The 15,640-nt window shown below is 57.1% G+C and overlaps 1 protein-coding gene across 1 annotated transcript in view; it reads right to left on the reverse strand.

The window, feature by feature from the left end:
- Positions 1–15,640, reverse strand: part of COL17A1 (collagen type XVII alpha 1 chain) — a 51,882-nt gene continuing 36,242 nt past the window's right edge. Inside the window, exons 32-56 of the mRNA XM_046027501.1 lie at positions 15,113–15,139; positions 14,165–14,200; positions 12,258–12,293; positions 11,929–12,009; positions 10,638–10,673; positions 10,036–10,113; positions 9,088–9,141; positions 8,916–8,957; positions 8,017–8,076; positions 7,659–7,685; positions 7,353–7,385; positions 7,200–7,265; positions 6,859–6,909; positions 6,221–6,346; positions 5,358–5,495; positions 4,845–4,910; positions 4,397–4,501; positions 3,996–4,085; positions 3,781–3,891; positions 3,184–3,330; positions 2,582–2,941; positions 1,847–1,984; positions 1,535–1,597; positions 1,288–1,368; positions 1–900 (exon numbers count right to left, since the gene is read on the reverse strand). Coding sequence (XP_045883457.1) covers positions 848–900; positions 1,288–1,368; positions 1,535–1,597; positions 1,847–1,984; positions 2,582–2,941; positions 3,184–3,330; positions 3,781–3,891; positions 3,996–4,085; positions 4,397–4,501; positions 4,845–4,910; positions 5,358–5,495; positions 6,221–6,346; positions 6,859–6,909; positions 7,200–7,265; positions 7,353–7,385; positions 7,659–7,685; positions 8,017–8,076; positions 8,916–8,957; positions 9,088–9,141; positions 10,036–10,113; positions 10,638–10,673; positions 11,929–12,009; positions 12,258–12,293; positions 14,165–14,200; positions 15,113–15,139 — 2,105 coding nt within the window. The 3' untranslated portion in view covers positions 1–847. The remainder of the gene's footprint in view (positions 901–1,287; positions 1,369–1,534; positions 1,598–1,846; positions 1,985–2,581; positions 2,942–3,183; positions 3,331–3,780; positions 3,892–3,995; positions 4,086–4,396; positions 4,502–4,844; positions 4,911–5,357; positions 5,496–6,220; positions 6,347–6,858; positions 6,910–7,199; positions 7,266–7,352; positions 7,386–7,658; positions 7,686–8,016; positions 8,077–8,915; positions 8,958–9,087; positions 9,142–10,035; positions 10,114–10,637; positions 10,674–11,928; positions 12,010–12,257; positions 12,294–14,164; positions 14,201–15,112; positions 15,140–15,640) is intronic.

Below are 15,640 nucleotides of genomic sequence, written 5' to 3' on the forward strand. Positions count from 1 at the left end.
TAATATTAAGAAAATTTTAATAGGAAATTTTTGCAATTGAAATGACTTTTCATCTAACAGACCACATACATGTTTTAGATACTGAAAAGTGCTTAAAAACCAACTCTGCCCAGTCCCCTGTGCCATTTCCCAACATCGAGCTTTCTATTTTCCTTCCTCCTTCACTGCCCTTCCCCCCTGTCCCCTTGCTGTGGTCTAGTTCAATAGAATACCTCTCTAAATGCTAGCATGCCCCTGTAGAAACAGACCATACCTACAATCAGACTTTCTAAGCAAGTGGGAATAGGATATGTGGTGAGAAATGACTATTAGAAACCCTGTCACCACTTCAGGGGAAGTGAATTTCTTAATTTTTTTCAGTTGCAAGAATTGCTTCTTAGCCAACTCCTTTCTATGACTAGAGAATGCAGAACAGGGAGGAAGGAGCAGACAGCATAGCCTCTCAGTGATAACCAGAACACACCGCATCCCTCTCTTCCTTTCTCTGGCTCCTTCTTAGGCAAAGCTCAAGGACTCCTAAGCCTACTTCTAGGTGCTGGGCTTCCCTGGGCTGCAGCTAGAACTAAGAGCTAAAGCAGCCCAGGGCTCAAGTGGCTCAAGCAGAGCAGCCAGGCTTGAGCTCTGCAGCTGTGGCTGCTGTAGCGGCATACTATGGAATGGTTCAGGTTTCCACTGGATGATATGTCTATACAGAGAATGTTCCAGACTAAAATAGGTGCTCTATTTAACTGTCTGGCTGTGCTGTCGCAGTAGGAAGGGAGCCTCCAGCTTCCGCCCTCTGGAGAGATGCTGACCCGAGCACCATAAGCCACTGCAGGAACTGGAGCCAGGGGCTGCTCTTCCAAGCTCATGGCTTGATGGCGACGCTTCTCTTCCTCCGCCCCACATAGACTTGGTCACCTGGAAGTTAGAAGAGGAGGAGGAAGTTAAATATCTTGTGGCCTATGGGCCTTCAGCTTGGGCAATTATATAGCAACCGTGACAACTGCAAAACAGGCTTGAAAAGATGAACTCTTTTGTAAGACTTGGTGTATTTAAATTGTTTACCCTATTTCATCACCAAGTGGTTAAGCTGTTCTCTTTTCCTGCTCTTTCCTGCTTGAATTGGCAGTCTCTTTCCTTTCTCCCTAGCTGTTCATTTCATTGTTATGCAAATGATGCGGATGGCAGCATCTGCCTTTAGTAATTGGCATTTGCCTTCATTTTTCAGGCTTGCTCTGGAACAAATTGCATACTACTCTGAGCATCAGCCTCCCAGCACTGCAGAAACTGGCAGGCAAGACTTACCTTTGTCTCCTTTTTCTCCCTTGTGCCCTCGAGGCCCGGGTGGCCCAGGCCGACCTGGTGGTCCTGCGGGGCCCCTCTCACCTGGGAGTACAGAGAGGGCTGTGCTTAGTCAAGTGGGGGCGTGGGGGCTTGGGGCCTGGAGAGGCCACACACATAGGTTCCTAGACAGCACTGGCAAGGGGGTGGCTTCCCAGCAAGAGGGGGGGTTACACAGGATCCTGGTGGCTGCTTCCCAGCCACCACTTACCTTTGGGTCCTTGGGTGCCCACCTCTCCTTTCTGCCCAGGGGGTCCTGGAATGGCTCCATAAGCTGCAGGGGGAGAAGACTGGCCTCAGACAAGCGGTCACTCAAGAGCTTGAGAGGTAAAGGGATTTGTTCAGGGAAGCACAGGAAGGGAGTGGTAGAGTTGGGACCCAAAGAAAACAAAGTAAATCAGAGTTTATCAGATTTTCAGCCTATCGGGTGTTAATAGCCCAAGGTTTTTCGGGAGACTGGTTTCTCCCATGGGAGACTGTGCAGCAAAGTGAGTGTCGGGAAAGTGCCCGGAGCTGTCCTTACTTCGGAAAAAGTCCATGAGGTCCTCGGTTACATTGCTGTAGGCAGAGAAGACCCTGCTGATGCCGGGGGGGCCCTGGGGCCCTGGCTGGCCCGGTGGGCCCTGGACAGTGTAGGCCATCCCTTGCAGCAGGCCCTGACCTGTGAAGCACCAGAGTGTGGGCACAGGCAGCAGAGTCCCTCAGCCCCCTCCTCACAGAAGAGAACCCTCAGATTGCCAGCGTCCCACTAGCAAGGTGGCAGCAAGGGAGAAGCCCTGCTGGCCTCTTTTGTCGGCCTCCCCCGCCCCCTGCACTGTGGACCTGCCCGGGACTCTGCTGCCACAGCCTTTCGTCAGAGGCTTGCTGACAGCAAAGCTGTGCTGAGAAGGTACAGGGAGAGAGGACTTCTTAACAGAACCACCTTCCCTCAGCCCCACCAGAAACCGTCCTTGTCATAAAGACTTTTCAGAGCCACCACTAGTTAGCTGGGGAAGCAAGTCCAAATAGAGACCCCAACATGCCCTGTTCTCCATAGCACAGGCCCTGTCCTGACTGGGGCTCCTGAACCAGGCTGCCTGTGAACTGGGTCTGGGCCTCCGGCCTTCAGTCCCTGCCCATCTGATTCGAGAAGTGCTGTCCCCACAGCCTAGGCATTCCAAAAACGAGGGTGAGTTTCTGGAGCCTAAAATTTCAGCTGCTCACGGACTCCCCGCCTCCACCCTCCCCACAGCACCGAGGCCTACGGGTCAGGACTTACGTTGCAAGCTCTCAGATACCCGGACAGCCAGCTCGTTGTAGTCCAGACCTCCGGCAAAGCCAGCTCCGAACAGTCCACCTTCACCACCGTACATGCCACCTTCTGCTGCTCCCCCGTAGCCTCGGTCCAGGCCCATGTCCAGGCCAAAGGCCCCCCCTTCACCAAGGGAGCCTCCACTGGATCCTCCTATGCCCATGGAGGAGCTGTAGGAGGAGCCCCCACTGACCGACGCGCTGTGAGAGGAGGACCTGCTGCCCCGGCTGTAGGAGCCGTCCATGGACACGAGGCGGCTGTCCCCAGGCGGCCCCTGGGGTCCTGGAGGGCCCGGTGGGCCCACGATGAAGCTCCGCACATCTGGGCCTGCAGGAAGGAGGCCGTGTTAGTTGGAGCTTAGGTCTGGGGATGGAGAGGAAGGGAGTTAAGAGGCCTCTCCCAAAGTCTCACGGCCCGGAAGCGGGATGCGAGCCTCAAGGCGCTTGCACTGGAGTAGGAGGGCTGGCGAGGAAGGACGTGGGCTCTCCCCGCATTTGGCCCCCCGGGTTCCTGCAAGCACCAGCTGCCCTCTCCCAGGGAGGAGCAAGGTCTGGGAAGGGGGCACCTACTCGTGAGGTAGCTGATCAGTTCACTCCGGAAGCTGTCGCTGTTTTCGGCCGCGTAGGTTGCCAGAGCTCCTGAGACCCCCGGAGGCCCTCGAGGACCTGGAGGGCCTGGAGGGCCTGGAGGGCCAGGGATGGAGGACACACCAGCAGCTGAATGGGAGGCCAGAGAAAGAGACAGGTCAGGGATGGCCCAGTGGGGAGGCTGAGTTCCCAGCCTGTGCTCAGGGGTGCAGCTCCTCTTGGAAAGAAGGGGAGGGGGGAGTACTGGGGGCCTGGCTCCTGGCATTAGCCTGGAGCCACTGCTCAGACCTGCCTTTCCACTCTGGGTATGGAGCCTCACTCAACCCAATTCCCTTCCCCCTCCCCCGTTCTCCTGCCGCACGAGCACACTTCTGTTCATGACACACACTGTTCATGACTTCTCTAAGGGCTGCAGCTGGGAGTATGGTCTCTCCCAACCAGTCCCCTTGTCATAGCTGAAAGCACCTCAGAAGCAAGGGTGTTGCTCTCCAGGACCTAGCCCTGTATGTGCTTTAAGAGGACTGGGTGACTGGTCCAACAGTTTAACTCTCTGTGGCTGCCCTCCTCCCTGAGCCTTACTGTGCAGGTAAGAAGAGAGGTCCTCCACGCTGATGCTGGACCACACGTTGCCTGGGATACCTGGGGGCCCAGGGGGCCCAGGGGGCCCAATGATGCCTCTGTATTCAGACCCTGAGACACCAAAGAAGAGGACAGAGTCCGTGGTGGGTCTGGGCCAAGGGCCTCTGCCTTCCATCCCCAAGCCACGTGGACAGATGGCTCCTGACCAGCCTTACCTTGAAGCAAGGAGAGGAGCTCTTCATAGGATGTTCCTGGCAAGCCAGGGGGTCCCGGGGGGCCAGGAAGCCCAATGCTGATTCCAGAGCCTGAGGAACAAGACCCCAAATTGTGACAGATTCACACTGCATGGGTGTATGCGAGTTGTGAACTCCATACAGGACAGTGGCCCAGCCACTCACTCCTGGCTTCCCTGGCCAGGCTCGGCGGGCGACCTGCTCTGGGGCCACAGGTGGGAATGGCTCTGAACACGGCCCAGTCCCTCTGGGCTTGGTGCCACCTGGCAGGGGACCATCAGGGGCCAGTGCAGACAAATTCAGTGCCACCAGCACCACCCCCCCCGCCAGGGCCCTGCTGACCATCTGCCTGCAGTGGGCAGGCCTGGAGGGCAGACACTCACTGGACATGTAGCTGAGAAGGCGACTGCTCAGCTCGGCGTAGTCCAAAGACTGGAGGGACCAATCTCCAACCAGATACTGACGCAGATACTGCCTCACGTCATCCCCTGCAAGGACAGGCTGCACTGGCATGCCCCCCCCCGCCCAGGCCACAGGGCTCCTGCACCACCACGCGGCCATAGCTAGGTCCGCCCCCACAGGCTGGCCCCGGAGTTCTGGGGTCTCAGTCCACAGAGGGGAGCTTCCAGGTACCCATTAAGGCAGCTGCTGGTTACCTAGCACTGGGGACGGGGACATCTGCTGCCCCCGTTCCCGTGAGTATGGACTCAAGGGGCCAGGACCGAGGAGGGGGCACCTCCTCCCTCTGCAGCCCTCACCGGGCTCAGCTCAGACCTGGACCACCTGTGCCTCCAGAGCCCCCACCCACCAGCCCACGCTGCGGGCACTCACGTTTCAGCACAGCCACGATGTCCTCAGAAGAGATGGAGGCAGAGGAGCTGATGCCGTACCCTGAGGCTGTGGGGAAGGAGACTGTGTTACCTGCTGCAGCCCCACCAGGACCGTTTGCGGAAATGCATCAATGGGGGCGGGAGGGGCTATTGGGGATGCGTGGGGAAAAAACCAAAGATGGTTTTGGTTTTGTGTTTGTTTTGTTGGGTAAGAAATGAAGTTTGTCTTCCAGGGTATCCTTTAGCCCAACTCCTGCCAGATCCCGCCAATCTTGTTCCCTTTTCACACCCTTAGGATACGCCTGTTCATCACAAAAAGGCTCATTCGGCGTGGCTCTGCAGTGTGGCCTCTTCTTAACCTGAGCAACCCCTTCCTGAAGCTCAATCCCAGTGGCCCGAGAGCCACGAATTCAGAACTGAACTCCACATCCAGAAGGGCAAAATAAGTGCGGGTGCTGTGGAACAAAGTGACCAAGGGCAGGAGGGGTCATTACAGGGGTGGGCCGAGGCTTACTCTGCAAGTAGCTCCCGACACGGCTTGCCAGCTCTGAGTAGTCAAAAGTCTCGCCCGCAATGGTGGTGACAGGCCCTGGGGGACCGGGTGGTCCAGGGGGACCCTGAACTCCAGAGAGATAGGCCCGAATGCTGTCGCCTGCCAACAAAGAAAGCAAAGTCAAGCCTGTCCCCAAGAGGGCGTGTCTTCCCCACAGAGATGACCTGAAGCACTTGGTGGGATGCCCTCCCCACCACATACATGGCCCAAGACAGGGCCAGCAGGAAGCCTAGACTCCTGGTTACAGTAAGAGAAACTGAGGCCAAGCCCTGCGCTGGGTTGGGTGCTACTTGAAGACTGAGGACAATGAGGCTCTGTGCCCACATTCTTGGGCCTCACAGCCCACATACATGAGTACAGGGATGAGGTTGGGGGCATACATTGTGTGGCTGTGTACACATGTGGACAAGCGTGCGAGTGTGTGGGTGAGGACCGGACCAACCTGTGTGGGGAGCGGTGAGAAGGCGGGTGTTAGGGGAACGTATGGACATGCGATCCTGGTTGCAGGGTGGATTTCTGACCTAGGCTTGGCCTACACACTGCTGTCCTCTGCCACACGCACGCACGCGCACATTCATGCACATGCAAGCACACTCCTCTGGCCCTGCCCGCCACCTCCAGCTCCCACCCACTCCCCTCCCCCACCGCCCCGCACTGGGACCTGCCGGTACAGGCAGTGGGACCTGCCACGTTTACTTACATAAGGAGGAGGAGACTGAAGGCTTCCTGAAATAGCTGGGCTCCAGAAAGCACTGGAGATGCCCCAGCCAGAGCAGGCGCGTGCACACACGCGTGCACACACACACTCAGACGCCGGTACTCACTCTGCATGTACTCAGAGATGTACTGCTGGATCTCCCGGCCAGAGCTGCTGATGGAGCCTGGAGGCCCTGGGGGGCCTGGGGGGCCTGGGGGCCCTGGCATGAACATCGTGCTTGACGACGATCCCCCTGCAGGAAGGAAAGCCTTCTGAGTCTACTAAGAAAAGCCCACCAGAGGGTCAGAGAAGGGCCCAGGCACCGCTTCCACAGCCCAAGGACAGAGGATCTCCCTTAGCAGGAGAAAGAGGATGGTGGCAAAGAGGAGGGTCCCTCCAAAAAGAGAGGAAGGGAGTGCCTGGAGCAGCCATATCTGAAAGGGGCTCAGAGTTCAGCCTACCCAGGCCAGACCCTCCCTTCGGCAACCTGCTCCCTACCCCAGAGGCTCCCTTACCTCCGCGTACCCCTGGCTCCAATGTCTGTTCTGTTCATCGTTGCCCGTCGTTAGCCACCTTGCTGGGCAGGGTCCTCCCCTCCCACCCCCACCAACTTAGAACCATCGTAAAGGCAGCACCAAGGCCTAGCACGTGGAGAAGAGACCTGATCAACACTGAATCGTGGGTGGGCCGGGAGGGGACTGATGAGTGAATCCGTGTCCTTGCTTTACTTACGGGAAAAGAACTCTGGTCACCTTTGGTTCTTACCTTGAGAGAGACCACCAGGAATGCCAGGAGCCCCTGGGACCCCAGGATCACCTGGAATCCAAAACGAGAGGCGCTGCTGGCATCCCTCCAGGAAGCCTGCCCTGGTTAAGCCCAACCTCGTTCATCCCCATGTGACTCCACAGCTGTCCCCGTCTCTCCGTTTCGGCAGTGCCACCACAGGCTCCGTTCCGGCAGAGGTTGTCCTCACGTCCTAATCCCCCTCTCCCTCCAGCCTCGCCTTCCTCCCATGCCTTTAGCATGAGTGCTCCCTGCCTTCTGTTCAGACTTTGGGTGGCATTCTTGCGCTGTGGCCTGTCTTCTTGGCTGTTCCCCTCACTGACCTTTGTCCCCTTTGGGTCCCCGGGGGCCGGGTGGTCCCTGCAGGTTGAGTCCAAGGGAACTGGAACCTGGAAGCCAACAACACACAGAGCCGTCAGCCAGGGCTGAGGGGCTCTGGTCAGAGGCAGCAACGGGGACGGGGGCTTAGCACTTACCGGAGGTGGAGAACCCGGGGAGGCCTTGCTCGCCTGAGGGACACACCGGAGAGGGGTCAGCTGTGCTCCTCTCCCTCCTCCCAGGCCCAGCCCTCACCCCACCTTCCCTCCCAAGGCTCCCCAACCTAGAGCTGCCACGGGCACACGCACCGTGCACCCGCCTTCCCAACCATTCAGACACCCACACGTCTGCCCGCATTTGGACAAAATGCATTCACAGGAAGCTCAAGGCTCTCAGAGGATCAGCTTTTGCCACCCCCAACCCTCCCCCACCCCACATTTTGTCTGATGCCAGCTCTACTGTACCTTGGTGTCCTCGGGGGCCTGGGGGGCCTGAGGGAAGGAGATAGACAGGAATGAGATGCGTACCTACTGGGTGCCATGGCTTCAAGGGGCCTGTAGGGGCAGGGCTGGGGCTCTGTGCTGGAGCAGACACGGGGCGTGGGGCTCCTCGTGCCTCTGCTCCCAGCAGGCCAGCCCCCACCGAGGCGGGCATTCCGTATGGAGCTTCTACCCACTGTGACCCTCACCCCACGCTCCTGCCGCCTGAGCCCCTGAGGGGATACAGGAGGACACACACACGTGTCCCAGGTCGTCCCACCTCTCGTGGCCCCCTTGAGCAAGCAGGGGCACACAGCCTTCTGTGTCCTGAGACAGGACTCACCTTGGTCTCCCTTGGGGCCGGGGGGTCCCGGGGGGCCGGGGGGCCCTGAGAAGAAGGTCTCTGCGGAGGAGAAGGAGTTTGGAGTGCGGGCAGGTGGTACTTGTGCGACCACAGCACCCAGCATGGAGCCTGGCACACTGCCGCTGCTCTCTCCGCGCTTGTCAGAGGCACGGATAAATAAACAGACGGAGAACCGGAAGGTTGGGTAGAAATGTAAATGAGAGAAAAAACTAACAGGGATGGTTGGATAGAAAGATGGTGGAGTGGATTTTCCACGAGGAACAAATTCTGGGCTAACATTTGCTCAGAAGTTATTTCCATATGCCTCCGTGTCGTACTGTCAACATTTATCTCCTTTCACGTGTGTGTCCTGTCTACTTATCAGACCAAGGTTTCCCAAGGAAAGAAACCAGGTGCCCAGTCACAAACCAGTCAGCCCAGAAGCTCCCAAGTGCAGAACTGGCTCCCTCCCCTCGAATAGGTTAATGGGCTCGCTCAGCGTGGCTGGGCTGGTATGGATTCCTGTTCTGCCTACAGAACTCCTGCTCTATGGAGTTTATGCAAACACCCTATGGTAGAAGGTCTGAAGTTGGAAGCATGGTGAGCAGGTCGGGAAGACCACATGCCTGTGACCACAGCACGTCTTGGAGCCAGGGCTGAGGGGAAAATGGGGGGAGGGGGCTTGACTCTATAACATTATCTGAACTGGTCAGGAGAGATCCTGGTGGGCCTGGCAGGCTTTCTCCTAGATAAAAGAACCACCAAGACTTTGTAAAGCCCAGTCATGGACCAAGATCCCTCTGCCCGGGGAAAGTGGCAGGGAAGCTCTTTCCTGAGAGCCAGGCCTGGGCTCTGGGCGCCATGGTCTTATGTCTCTCACCAAGGAGCTTAGCTCTCACCTGCTGGGCCTCGGGGTCCTGCCGGGCCTGGAATGGAAGGTCCTGCAGAAGAGAACAAGCAAGAGGCCATGATGAACTCGGAGAGCTGACCTATGCTATGACCAGGATCTCAGCTTCCTAAGTGCTGTGTCTCCCACAATTCCCCATTTCCAATGACCCCTGAGATGCTCACCTGGAGGCCCAGGTGGTCCAGGGGGGCCTGGGGGACCTCGTAAATCAAGACCTTCTGTGGAGGGAACAAAAACAGAAATGAGCGGAAACTTTCATGAGGCTGTTCTCTGCCGGCCTCACCCCTCGTTAGTATCGTCAGTGCCAGGGCCCCGCGCCCCACTCACACCCCAGAGGCCAGCTCTGAGTCATGGCGCAGGGCCCTCTGGGACCCCCTCTGCTAGCAGTGCTCCTCGCTCACAAGCGAGGCAGGCCAAGGCCGCAGGCAGACTCCCTGAGAGCTAAGTACGAGGCTTTGGGATCAGTCCAAGTTCAAGCTCTTGCTCTGCTCCTTCCAGCTGGTGGCTTTGGGTGAGTTCTCAATCTCTTCTGGCCTCTGTTTCTCTAAACCAGAGGCATAAGACCTATGTCACAGGAGCCCCATGCAGACCCAGGGAGGTCCCGAGACCCAAGTCCAGCACACGGTGACTGTTGGGCCAGGCTTGGCTATGGTCTTTGCTATTCAGCATTCTAAGTGGGAGGCCCAGTGCATGTCTGCAGGTACTCTTTAACGGACTCTGGGAACAGAAGAACCCAGAACTCACCCTCCCAGGCCAGGCCTATGGCCAAGAACCCACGGAGCCCGGTCCCTGCTGACTGGGGATGCAGGACTCCTGCCAGCCATTCTCCTAGCACCCAGCTCGCTGCAGAAGCCCTGTGTGACCCCAGTTCCCCTAGAATCCCAAGAACCTCTGACAGCTGCCCCATCCCAGTGACTCACCCCCTAGAGCCGACAAAAGCCCTGCTGTTGCTTTGAGGCCAGCATCGCCTTTCAGAGCCACTTGTCATTCCCGGTCCCATCCGGGCCCAGGATGACACACTGGTCCAGCTGCTGTGGGCCCCCAGTGAACCACCACCCATCCTGCTCCCACCCCGGCGCCACCTCATCACCAGAGAACACGTGGGCACTCACGGGCGGAGAGGACCTCAGCGATGGAGCTGCTGCTGCCCATGAAAGATTCGCCAGTAAGTCCTCGCTCCCCGCGGGGGCCTGTGTGAAGGACACAGAGTCACGTGAGCACCCTCTGCAGTGACCCCACCATGCTTTCTTTCCAGAGGGCCTGGAGCTGCAGGGGCGAGGGCCGGGGCCGAAGAGCCCACTGGGAGCATTCCTGTTTGCAGCCTCAACAGCCGGGGAACAACTGGACCACCTTTTCCCTAAAGCCGTTTTTTGGTGTTTGGATAAATCACTCAACAGTGGCACAGTGATCGGTCTGGTCACAAGAGGCGTGACACCTATGAAATAGCCAAGCTTGACCCTGACTGGGGGCCACAAAGCCTTGGTCCCCTGTCCGGAAGACCCCTACCTTCTCAGAAACACAGAAAGAAGAGCAGGGTTTCCCCTTGCAGTTGAGGCCCAGCGAGGCCCTTAGGGAAGCACCAGGTCACCCCCTCACCTCCCTTCCCCAAAGGCAGGTCTGTCACTTCACTTAAAGACGGGGTCCCAAGGCCAGCCTGCGAAGGAAGCCTTCCCCACTGAGCCCACAGTCCTATGTTCTTGTGGGACTGACATACCTTGCTGTCCAGGGAGACCAGCTGGGCCCACAGGACCTAGAGATGAAGTCGGGAAGAAAAGGCTTTACCACACCTCTAGGGTTACAGTTCTAGAAAGAACTGAAGGGCAGGTCCCTGGGGAGACAGGTAGCTTCCTCCCAAGGCACAGTACAGTGGCCCAAAAAGGTCAGCTTGCTTCCTTGAGAGCAATAAGCAATTTGAGACCAGCTCTGTGGTCCATCCTGTGAGAGTTCCTTTCCTGAACCCAGGGCTCTGCAACAGGCAGGGCTGCCCTCTCTGCCCACCCTCCCCCACCCCACCGTGGTTAGGGACTTTGCAGCACCCTCAGTATCCTCCTGTCACGGGAGGGAGCATATCAGAAGGCTGATCCATACGTGCATTGGTTCTATTAAATCATCTACATCACTTACATGTAACACTTTTTAAATTAAAAAAGAACTTGGGGGGTGTGCCTGGGTGGCTCAGTGGGTTAAGCCTCTGCCTTCGGCTCAGGTTATGATCTCAGGGTCCTGGGATTGAGCCCCCCATTGGGCTCTCTGCTCAGCAGAGAGCTTGCTTCCCCCTCTCTGCCTGCTTGTGATGTCTGTCAGATAAATAAATAAAATCTAAAAAAAAAAAAAAAAAGGCTAGGGGCGCCTGGCTGGCTCAGTCAGGAAAGCATGTGACTCTTGATCTCGGGGTCATGAGTTCCAGCCCCACACTGGGTGTAGAGATGATTTAATTAAAAAAAAAATAGATAACACAATCACAGGTATTTTGGAAAAATAGAAAAAAAGTATCATCTACAATCCCTTAATTTGTAAGCATTTCATTTTCTTCCAGCATCTTTTCTCATCTTGTAAAAACACAGGTGCAGCCTCAAAGGACGCACGCTTCTCAAGAGCGGCTCGAGGCTCTGTGGTCGCGCAGCGATGGCACCGTGGCTGGGCAATGCGGAGAGGGTTTCTCCAGATCCCTAGCATTTTTGGTGCCCTTAATGCATTTTATCCAATTGTTTTCCAAAAGGCAACAAATCGAAGTCACACACAAGCTCCAGAGGCAGAAGGATGAGGGCCAAGTTGTGCCTCTGCTGCTTCTCAGCCGAGGGAGTCCTGGCCCTGCCCGAACTGCCACGGGTGTGTGGGGGCCTGGTGAAGCAAGGCCTGCAGGTGCATGGGGTACCTGCTAGGGTGTGACGGGCACTCACTAGGCTGGGCCAGAGGGGGCTTCTTACTCTTCTTGGGGTTCAGGATTTGAGCCAACAATGCTGTCCTTCAATGCAACCTCAGAGTAAAGCAAGAAAACGACTGACCTGGGGCACCTGGAGGTCCGGGTGGTCCCATGGCTCCAGGAGGCCCCGGCGGGCCTGGGACAGTGATCGTCGATGACCCCTCTGAAAACCGAAAGCACATGAACAGGGACCCTCAATCTTCTTGCTCCGAGGCGCTTGGTCCCAGCCAGGCTGTGGGCAGATCAGGCTGGGGCCTCCTGCCCCCCTGCCCCGGCCCCAGTGACCTCGACCCAAGAGCCCTCCCCCCAGCTGCCAGAAGCCCCGACTGGCGCTGCCTGAGGGTGCCAAGGCAGAGCCAGGGCAGATGCCCAGGACATGAGCAGGAGGACCACCCTCCCGGGCCTGCCCACCTGAGGTCACGATCCTGCCTGGAGCTCCAGGTTCACCTGGGAGGGAAGGAAAAGGCGAACAGTTATTCCCAGGATCAACTAGTCGCTCTGTAAATCATTTCCAAGGCTTCTGATCAAGGGTGACAGCCCCTTCTGTGCCTCCCACCCACAGGCTAAAGGCATTTTAACGACTCGCAGAGGAGCTCGCAGGATGCATTAAGCCCAAATCTCAGGGCCAGAAACCCTGAGGCCACATCAGGCTTCAGGGCCCACATCAGCTCTTGGGAGCAGCTGGGTCTCCACGGAGGCGCTTCCTCGGAGGTAGGAGAGTCTCCCTTTCTGCCAGGCCGGAGGGAGGCTGACAAGGAGTCATCCCCACTCCCAGGCCGGGTCTCTCAGGCTCTCTCTGGGAGCTGCCTCAGATGGAAGAGTCCCAAGAGGCCAAAGGACAGAGGCTGAGAGCCTGGGAGGGACAGCCTGGTCCATGCAGTGCCCCTCAGGATGCTAATTCCTGGGACAGTAGTCACAGGCTGTGCAGAGTAGACTGTGGCTGGTAAGTCTAGGGGAGCCTGAGTTACACGGGGGTTGAGAGAGCTCTTTCCTGCCTATAGCTGAGAGGGTCGAAAATGTAAATGTGGGTGGAGGACTTCCAACAAGGGGGTTCGGGTTCCCACTTTCCCAAACTTAAGGACCACCGGACACTGCCTCCATGAGGCACCTCTTGGGACTGGAAATGGACGGACTCCAGGGAACTGAGTGAACAGAGTGAAGGACAGAAAAACCCTTCCCCTGGGAGCTCCTCGGTGCCCTCCTCTGTCATTTCCCATGATCTTTGGGCAAGCCCATCACCCACACCATGATGGAGAGGAGGATGCCCCTTGGAGGAAGCAGAGCGTGGTTCTGTGCTTCCTAGCTGCCATTCCCTGAGGTCAAGGTCAAGAGGAGAATCTGAAATCCCTCTTGGACAGGAAGTCAGAGGCCCTTGAGAAGGAGAGGGTGTCTGGTATGCTCAGGGACCCCCAATCCATGAATAGATCTATAGCCCCAGAGGTTAGTCTGCCTGGGATGCAGGAACCCAGCTGTTATCATTTTGGAATTACATTAATTTGTCCCAAATGAACTTTCTGGCTCAACTAGTCATTGGCAATAGTTTCTGGAAAGTAGTAATTTCATTCCTAGGGTCTCCCCAAGATGATAGTGACTGCTCATGTCAGAATAGCTCCACGGAATGTCAGGATTTGGGACAGGAGAAAGACTGATTAAGACTTTATCCCTGGACTGGCTCAGGGTTGGTGTCTAGGGGTTGCAGAACGGGACAATGGCAGAGGAGTGGAGCAGGACAAGAGTGTCCCCTGCATGTGGGTTACCACGCTGGCACTGATCAGAACCCTGCAGAGGATTTCCCCCTCTTGGAACTTAGACCTCACCCTCTGAGGGGCATCAAGGTGCTTCTCCCCTGCTAGAAAAGGTTGTGGGGTGCACAGGTACATGGAGGCCTGCATGAATGAAAAGGACGAAGGAGGTCCCTGTCCCAGGGAAGGGTCATGCTGTGTGGGACCAGTCCTAAACCAGGGAGACAGAATATGAACACGGATGTTTTAGAGGCAAGCCAGGAGATGCAAAGGCTCTGAGAGGCAGCACCCTTCCAGCTCCTGCTCCAACAACGGCCTGGAGATGCCTGGTATCAGCAGGGTGCAGGATGGAGACAGGAGGCAGGGGGTGTGGGTGCGGGCCTCGACGATTCAGGACTCAGTGGATCTGAACAAAGGAGTCCCTGGCTCCCCAGTTGCCCTGCCTTCTGCTAAAACCACTAGATGCCACTGTTGATCCAGATTCTGGTCAGAGAGGGATTCCCTCCTGCCCATCTCTCCCTTCCTGCAAAAATGGCTAGTAAAAAGAGTGAATTTCTGAACCGGAAAACCACTTACCTTTAGCTCCTGGTCGGCCAGGGGTACCAGGAAGTCCTGACGAGAGGAAAACAAGTCAGTGGGGATGCTTGAGGACCTGTAATTCTAGACCCCTGTGGCGGTAATGGCCACGGCCCCATGGACACCCCAACAGAGCCACCTGCCTTTGCCTTCTGCTTTAGTCTGGGGGCCCCTCAGGAATCCTGCTCTGAGCCCTTCTCCCTCTCTGGGAAATGGGGCGGCCGCTGGGCTTGAGGGAGGCAGAGGCCCGCGGACGCAGCTTTGGGGGATCCCAGTCAGTCTGGATTATGAGCCCTACTCTAGCCTGCAAAGCAGCCATGGTCCCCACATTCCCCAGCCATGGAGGGAAGTAAGGGCTGGGCTGCTTCTTTCCGCCTTGCTTTTGCCTGCTGAGCTCTACCAGGAAGCATGTGAAGGAGGCCCGTGCACTCATCTTGTGGGGGGAGACCTGCTGCTTGATTTTACTTCACATCTTTACCTAATTTCCTTTAGGAGTTGGGGCTGGCCCTGGTGACAACTTCTCAAATCCAAATGCCAGTGCAACTGTAGAACAGACTGCCACTGAAGTTGTCCCAGGGACACCAGGCCTGTGCATGCAGGGAGCCCCCTTTCCTACCCTGCCAGCGAGAGAAGGGGGCCTCCCTGGGGCCAGTGCAACTCCTGTGCCTGGGGCTTCCTCGGGGCTCCTGCAGCCCACACCAGGCAGACTGAACCGGCCCATAGTTTTACTTCACTTCTCCACAAGGGCTTTCTAGATTGTTCTGTGTGTATTTATCCTTCCTCAGGTGTTTAAGACTCATAGTGAAAGGACCTGAACCAATCTGTGGGGGCCGGGGGGGCTGCAGGGAGGAGAGGAAACCCCAAGGTGACTGGTGAGGCATTTGCCAAAAGCTGGAAGCAGGAGGCTGGGCAGGTGTCATCTGGCGGCGGGAGGGGCCCATGACTCACCCTGAGGACCTTGGAGTCCGGTGAGACCTATGGAAAAGGAGAGAGAGAGAGACATGGATGAAGGGCTGAAGAGCCACAACCTCAGCCGAGGGAGGACAGACTCCAGGCTCCTCCCAGCACTGGACAGTGTTGTTTGGACTTTGCAGTGACAGGACCATTGCTCCATCAGGTGATGGTTCTTAGCCTGCTTGGGGTCACACACTTCAGCATCTGAGAGCCAAGAACCCAGCAAGCTGATACACTCATGCTGGCCCCCCAAGATTCCCTCCCTCAGTGCTCCCTATCTGAGCACCCACCAAAGGAGCCAGGCAGCCCCCTGGCCCAGAGTAGGCCCCTTAATTGAATGCTGCCCTGCCCTTGCAGCTCTCTTGGCTTGCTTTGGTCTGACCTCCTGTAACCGGTGGCTCTTGCTCCTACTGGGCCTTGAGCAGAAACCCTAACAATGGCCCCTCTTCTCAGACTGGGGGGTATTTGGTGAGGGCCCAGGGATGGCCAGAGGGGAGACAGGGGTGCTCAGAGTAGCAAAGT

The sequence above is a fragment of the Meles meles genome, chromosome 13, assembly GCF_922984935.1.
Source record: "Meles meles chromosome 13, mMelMel3.1 paternal haplotype, whole genome shotgun sequence".
NCBI classification, from domain to species: Eukaryota; Metazoa; Chordata; class Mammalia; order Carnivora; family Mustelidae; genus Meles; species Meles meles.